Raw genomic sequence first — 7,516 nt, 5'->3', positions numbered from 1 at the left:
GCCGTCGAAGCAGAGCTGGAAGGTTTGGAACATTCAGGAGTACTGTCCAAAGTGGACTGGAGCGAGTGGGCTACACCCATCATTCCTGTAATGAAGAGGTCGTTGAGTAATACGCCTGGGGAACCAAAGAAGGTTCGCATCTGTGGGAACTTTAAGGTGACAGTGAACCCAATCCTTCACACTGTACAATATCCGCTTCCGCAGATTGAAGATATTTTCGCCTCGCTATCTGGAGGGAAACGCTTCACTAAGATTGATCTGGCCCAGCCGTACCTGCAAATGGAGGTAGAAGAAGCCTCGAAACAGTACCTCACGATCAACACTCATAAAGGTATCTACCAATACAACCAGCTGGTGTTCGGGGTAGCATCAGCTCCGGCTATTTGGCAAAGGGCAATGGAACAAGTCCTGCAAGGGATTCCAGGGGCCCAGTGTTATTTGGACGACATCCTGGTCACGGGCGAAAATGACAGTGATCACCTCGCCAACCTGGAGCAGGTGCTCACTAGATTGAAGGAATGTGGGCTCCGAGCTAATCGCCACAAATGCGAGTTTTTCCAGAAGCAGGTCTCGTATTGTGGCCACATTATTGATAAAGAGGGGTTACATAAGTCCCCTGAAAAGATTGAGGCAGTAGTCAAGGCTCCAGCACCGGAAAATGTGTCACAACTGAGGTCGTTCCTCGGGCTGGTGAACTACTACCATAAGTTCTTGCCGAATTTGTCTACCGTACTACACCCACTGAACACCCTACTGCAAACGGGGGTACCATGGAAGTGGAGTGACGAATGTAAACGAGCTTTCCAGAAGAGCAAAGCATTGATCACATCGAAAGAGGTGTTGGCTCATTTCAACCCAGCACTACCAATTCGGTTGGCGTGTGATGCATCACCCTATGGCATTGGAGCGGTGCTGTCGCACAAATTCCCGGACGGCTCGGAGAGGCCAGTAGCCTTTGCGTCTCGGTCACTAACCTCAGCTGAGCGTAACTACGCCCAGATTGACAGGGAGGCCCTCAGCCTAGTGTGGGGAGTGAAAAAGTTCAATCACTATCTGCACGGGCAGAAGTTCACCTTGCTGACTGACCACCAACCACTTGTCTCCATCTTTAATCCAAAGAAGGGCGTTCCGGTGATGATTGCGCAACGGCTACAAAGATGGTCCCTTTTTCTAGGGGCGCACCAATATGATATCGAGTATAAGGGCACGAAACAGCATGGAAACGCTGATGGGCTATCACGCCTGCCACTGCCTACTGCGGAGGAAGCACCAGCAGTGGATCCTGTCGAAATATTTCATTCGACTATAATTGAATGCTTGCCAGTAACTAACGCTGGTATAGAGAAGGAGACCCGAAATGACCCGACACTGTCTCGGGTATATGATTTGACGGTGAAGGGATGGCCAGCACATGGCGACTCACTGTTGCCAGCATTCTCATCCAGAAGAGAACAGCTGTCAGTATGCCAGGGGACCTTGATGTGTGGATCCCGAGTGGTAATTCCACCCAAATTAAGGGAGAGAGTGCTCAATGAGCTTCACGAAGGTCATCTGGGAGGGGTGAAAATGAAAAGCCTTGCTAGGGCTTATGTGTGGTGGCCAGGGATCGATCAGCAAATCGAGGACCTGACAAAGAGCTGCTCAGGATGCCAGAAGGTCCAAAATGCACCACCACAGGCCCCTCTACACCCATGGGAATGGCCCTCATCTCCATGGCAACGGGTGCATATTGATTTTGCTGGTCCATTCATGGACTCAATGTTTTTAATAGCCGTGGATGCGCACTCGAAATGGCCTGAGGTGATCAAAATGTCCTCCACCACCACGGAGAAAGCTATTGCAGTCCTACGGACCATTTTTGCAGGAACAGCTTGCCAGAGCAGATTTGCTCTGATAACGGACCACAGTTTGTGTCCGAAGAGTTTCGAAGATTTATGAAAAGGAATGGGGTAAGGCATTACACATCTGCCCCGTATCATCCAGCCACAAATGGATTGGCTGAGAGGTTCGTACAAACCTTTAAAAAAGCAGTAAAGGCTATGTACAATGACAACATTCCACTGCAGCATAAGGTGGACAATTTCCTGTTAGCCTACAGAAATGCGACACATGCAGTCACCAACCAGGCCCCGGCCATGATGTTCTTTAACCGAAGGTTGAGATCTCGTCTGGATTTGCTCAGACCAAATGTACGAAGAGATGTTGAGAGTAAGCAATTCCAGCACATCAATGAGAAGCCGACAAGGAGCTTCAATGTAGGGCAACCAGTCTTGGCCCGCGACTACCGAACAGAGAAATGGCAACCAGGAACGATATGCACACGGCAGGGGCCACTAATGTACACAGTGGACGTTGGGGAGAGCATCGTGAGACGCCATGCTGACCAGATCCTAGAGTCACAGGAACGAGTCAACCCCATGCCTTGCCCATACGTACCTGGTGACGAACCCGACGTACAGGTCGCATCTACCCCAGAAACAATAGCATCAGAAGCTGATGAACCAACCGACGACAGGGGGCCAGAATCGCCTCCGCACCAACAGCAAGACACTCGGGAAAGGCACTATCCAGAAAGGATCAGGAAGCCTCCCCAAAGACTGAATTTATAAATAGACTATTTTCAGCTAATGTTGCATGTTAAAAGTGTTAATTGTAATTAGTTTGATATTTAATTGTTAAATGAATGTTATGGTACTGTTAATCTAAAAGGGGAGGAATTGCAATGTATGTACCTTTAAGGGGGGAACTATTTTCTACAGCTCATGTATACTGTAGTACCGGCAGTGAACACACCTGTATATAACGCTGAGTAGTAATCTGTTGTTTCAGTTGCAGTTTGAACCACGTTGAGTAAACACCTGTTGTACCGTTCTCTGCAGTCCTTTTCTTATTATTACATGGACGTAACAGAGACAGAGAGAGAGACAGAGAGAGAGACAGAGAGAGAGAGAGAGAGACAGAGAGAGAGAGAGACAGAGAGAGAGACAGAGAGACACAGAGAGACACAGAGAGAGAGAGAGAGAGACAGAGACAGAGAGAGAGGCAGAGAGATAGAGACAGAGGCAGAGAGAGAGAGAGAGCGACACAGAGAGAGAGAGAGAGAGAGAGAGAGAGAGAGAGAGAGCCCTATATGCAATAAAAAGAAAATTCTACAACATCCAAATCCCAATCAAAATCTGGCTCAAAATTTTTGACAGCATAATCCTGCCCATTGCACTGTACGGTAGTGAAGTATGGGGCCCGCTAAATCACCAAAGCTACACTAAATGGGAAAAACACACAATAGAAGCCCTACATGCAGAATTCTGCCGAAGCATCCTTCGCACCCAAAGAAAAACGCCAACAAATGCATGCAGAGCCGAACTAGGCAGATACCCACTGATAATAAACATCCAAAAACGAGCACTAAACTTCCTAAATCACCTCAAATCTAGCTCCCCAGACACCCTTCATTTCAAAGCCTTTCAGACCCAAGAGCTAAACCCAGAAAAGAGTCCCCTGAGTCAGCTGCTACTGAAACTAAGTACTCAGCCGGACCCTGACCAGCCCCAGACCAACACAGCCGTCCAAACACCAATCCGAGTGAACCAAATCATTAAAAAATGCAAAGAAACCTACCTGGAACATTGGAACAAAATAACCGAAAGCCAAAGCAGATTAGAATGTTACCGGGCCCTAAAAAGAGAATATAAACTGGCAGACTACCTCACGACCATCAGAGACACAAAACAGAGACAGACCCTCACCAGGTACAGACTAAGCGACCACCAACTGGAAATTGAAAAAGGCAGATACAAGAAATCCTGGCAGCCTAGAGAGAATAGAATATGCGATCAATGTCTGGCTGGCGAGGTTGAAACAGAAATGCATTTCCTCCTAAAATGCGAAAAATTCAACACATCAAGAAACATATTATTCAACAAGCTAAGCCAAACAACCCCAGATTTCAAGGAATTGGATGATCTGTCAAAATTGAGATTAGTCCTAGGAGAAGGAGACAGACCATACCTTGGGGCTAAATATGTAACAACATGTCACAACCTGAGGACTGTTTAAAAGTAAGACTGTTTAAAATTAATATTGAACGTACCAAATGAAGTAGAAAGACTGTTTAAAATTAATATTGTTTAAAAGTAATATTGTATGTACCCAACAAATGTCAAATCGATTGACACCTACAGAATGTTGGAAAACTGTACCTTTTTGCTATGTAAGCTTTGGCAATATGGTTCTCTGTAAACTTTCATGCCAATAAAGCATTTGAACTGAACTGAACTGAACTGAGAGAGAGAGAGAGACAGAGAGAGACAGAGAGACAGAGAGACAGAGAGAGAGAGAGAGACAGAGAGAGAGACAGAGAGAGAGAGAGACAGAGAGACAGAGAGAGAGAGAGAGACAGAGAGACAGAGAGAGAGAGAGAGAGAGAGAGACAGAGAGAGACAGAGAGACAGAGAGTGAGACAGAGAGACAGAGAGAGAGAGAGACAGAGACTTAGACAAACAGACGGACAGAGACAGACAGACAGACAGACAATGCCTCACCGGGGCTGGAGCTGGCGGTCGGAGCCCTCGGTGATTCCTGCCTCCAGTCATGGATCTCAGTCCCTCGGCTCGCCGTAGGGCTGTTGAGCCGGGAGGTGCTGCGCGCGGACTGGAGTGAGCCTCGGGGGGGCTGAGTGTGGGGCAAGGGGAGCGTGGAGGGGGAGGGGGAAGGGGAGTCGGGCCCAGCGAAGGGGCAGGGGGTCCGGGGCTGGTGTGAGAGGTGCACGAGGGACAGGGAAGAGCTGGAAACGTTGGGAGTGTGAAGAGGTGTCAAGTTCTCGCTGCTAACATTCCCGAACCCTGGACGAAGAAAGAAAAAACAATATCTGTCAGTCCCGGATAACTGAACCATAAGAACCATAAGATGTAGGAGCAGGAGTAGTTCATTCGGCCCCTCGAGTCTGCTCCGCCATTCCATAAGATCATGGCTGATCTGATCTTGGCCTCAACTCCAGTTCCCCGCCCGCTCCCCATAACCCTCGACTCCCTTACCGTTCAAAAATCTATCTATCTCCACCTTAAATATATTCAATGACCCAGCCTCCACAGCCCTCTGGGGAAGAGAATTCCACAGATTCCCGACCCTCCGAGAGAAGAAATTCCTCCTCATTTCCGATTTAAAATGGTGCCCCCTTATTCTGTAATTATGTTATGAAGTTATGAAACTAGATGTAATATCTCCAAGTTTGCAGACGACACAAAGCTGGGTGGGCGTGTGTGCTGTGAGGAGGATGCCGAGAAACTCCAGTACGATTTGGACAGGTTGGGTGATTGGGCAGATGCATGGCAGATGCAGTATAATGTGGATAAATGCGAGGTTATCCACTTTGGTGGCAAAAACAGGAAGGCAGATTATTATCTGAACGGCAATAGATTGGGAGAAGGGGAAGTGCAACGAGACCTGGGTGTCCTTGTGCACCAGTCGCTGAAGGTAAGCATGCAGGTGCAGCAGGCGGTTAAGAAGGCAAATGGTATGTCGGCCTTCGTAGCGAGAGGGTTCGAGTACAGGAGCAAGGATGTCTTGCTGCAGTTGCACAGGGCCTTGGTGAGACCACACCTTGAGTATTGTGTGCAGTTTTGGTCGCCTTATCTGAGGAAGGATGTTCTTGCCATGGAGGGAGTGCAGCGAAGATTCACCAGACTGATACCTGGGATGGCAGGAGTGACGTATGAAGAGAGATTGGGTCGATTGGGTTTATACTCGCTGGAGTTTAGAAGAATGAGAGGGGATCTCATTGAAACTTATAAAATTCTAACAGGACTAGACAGACTAGATGCAAGAAGGATGTTCCCGATGGCGGGGAGTCCAGAACCAGGGGTCACAGTCTCAGGATAAGGGGTAAATCATTTAGGACAGAGATGAGGAGGAATTTCTTCACCCAGAGAGTGGTGAACCTGTGGAATTCTCTACCACAGAAGGCAGTTGAGGCCAATTCATTAAATATATTCAAGAAGGAGTTGGATATATTTCTTAAGGCTAAAGGGATGAAGGGATATGGGGAGAAGGCAGGGACAGGGTACTGAATTTGGATGATCAGCCAAGATCTCATTAAATGGCGGAGCAGGCTCGAGGGGCCGAATGGCCTACTCCTGCTCCTATCTTCTGTGTTTCTATGTTGCTATGTCCCCTAGTTCGAGATACCCCCACGAGGGGAAACATCCTCTCTGCATCTACCCTGTCGAGCCCTTTCAGAATCTTATATGTTCCAATAAGATCCCCTCTCATTCTTCTAAACTCCAATGAGTATAGGCTCAACCTTTCTTTATAAGACAACCCCTTCATCTCCGGAATCAACCTCGTGAATCTTCTCTGAACTGCCTCCAATGCAAGTATATCCTTCCTTAAATAAGGAGACCAAAACTGCACACAGTACTCCAGGTGTGGTCTCACCACCGCCCTGTACAGTTGTAACAGGACTTCCCTACTTTTATTCTCCATTCCCTTTGCAATAAAGGCCAACACTCCATTTGCCTTCCTAATTACTTGCTGTACCTGCAGGCTAACTTTTTGTGGTTCATGTACAAGGACCCCCAGATCCCCCTGTACCTCAGCATTTTGTAATCTCTCCCCATTTAAATAATAATTTGCTTTTTTATTTTTACTGCCTAAGTGGATAACCTCATATTTTCCCACATTAAACTCCATCTGCCAAATGTTTGCCCACTCACCGAACCTATCTATATCCCTTTGGAGATACATTGAGTCCTCTGCACAACCACATCAAACGGGCTCCTAGTCTCAGACTCCCAGATCGAACAGTGTCTGTGTGCGTCGGGGAGTCTGAATGGACTCCTGGTCGCCTCTTCCTCGGTCCAGTCTTCCTCTTCCTCCCTCCCATCTTCCTCTTCCTCCCACCCGTCTTCCTCTTCCTCCCTCCCGTCTTCCTCTTCCTCCCTCCAGTCTTCCTCTTCCTCCCTCCCGTCTTCCTTTTCCTCCCTCCAGTCTTCCTCTGCCTCCCCTCCCGTCTTCCTCTTCCTCCCTCCCCTTTTCCTCTTCCTCCCTCCTGTCTTCCTCTTCCTCCCTCCTGTCTTCCTCTTCCTCCCCTCCCGTCTTCCTCTTCCTCCCCTCCCCTCTTCCTCTTCCTCCCTCCTGTCTTCCTCTTCCTCCCTCCTGTCTTCCTCTTCCTCCCTCCTGTCTTCCTCTTCCTCCCTCCTGTCTTTCTCTTCCTCCCTCCAGTCTTCCTCTTCCTCCCTCCCGTCTTCCTCTTCCTCCCTCCCGTCTTCCTCTTCCTCCCACCAGTCTTCCTCTTCCTCCCCTCCCGTCTTCCTCTTCCTCCCTCCTGTCTTCCTCTTCCTCCCTCCTGTCTTCCTCTTCCTCCCTCCAGTCTTCCTCTTCCTCCCTCCAGTCTTCCTCTTCCTCCCACCAGTCTTCCTCTTCCTCCCCTCCCATCTTCCTCTTCCTCCCTCCCGTTTTCCTCTTCCTCACTCACGTCTTCCTCTTCCTCCCTCCAGTCTTCCTCTTCCTCCCTCCCGTC

General features: G+C 48.7%; 1 protein-coding gene across 4 annotated transcripts in view; it reads right to left on the bottom strand.

Annotated features, from left to right (window-relative positions):
- LOC147091418 (forkhead box protein J2-like) overlaps positions 1–7,516 on the bottom strand; it is a 168,968-nt gene that overhangs the window by 64,499 nt on the left and 96,953 nt on the right. For 2 of the 4 annotated variants that reach the window (XM_085976772.1, XM_085976773.1), the window contains exon 10: positions 4,542–4,841. The exons of the other annotated variants lie outside the window; for them this stretch is intronic. In XM_085976772.1, coding sequence (XP_085832898.1) covers positions 4,542–4,841 — 300 coding nt within the window. The remainder of the gene's footprint in view (positions 1–4,541; positions 4,842–7,516) is intronic. 4 annotated transcript variants of the gene reach the window in all.

This window comes from Somniosus microcephalus, unplaced genomic scaffold, assembly GCF_052327205.1.
Source record: "Somniosus microcephalus isolate GS21.2 unplaced genomic scaffold, FLI_Smic_1.0 unresolved_chr3, whole genome shotgun sequence".
Taxonomy (NCBI): Eukaryota; Metazoa; Chordata; class Chondrichthyes; order Squaliformes; family Somniosidae; genus Somniosus; species Somniosus microcephalus.
Note: the sequence above shows the minus strand (reverse complement) of the source record. Positions and strands in the feature narration are given on the sequence as shown.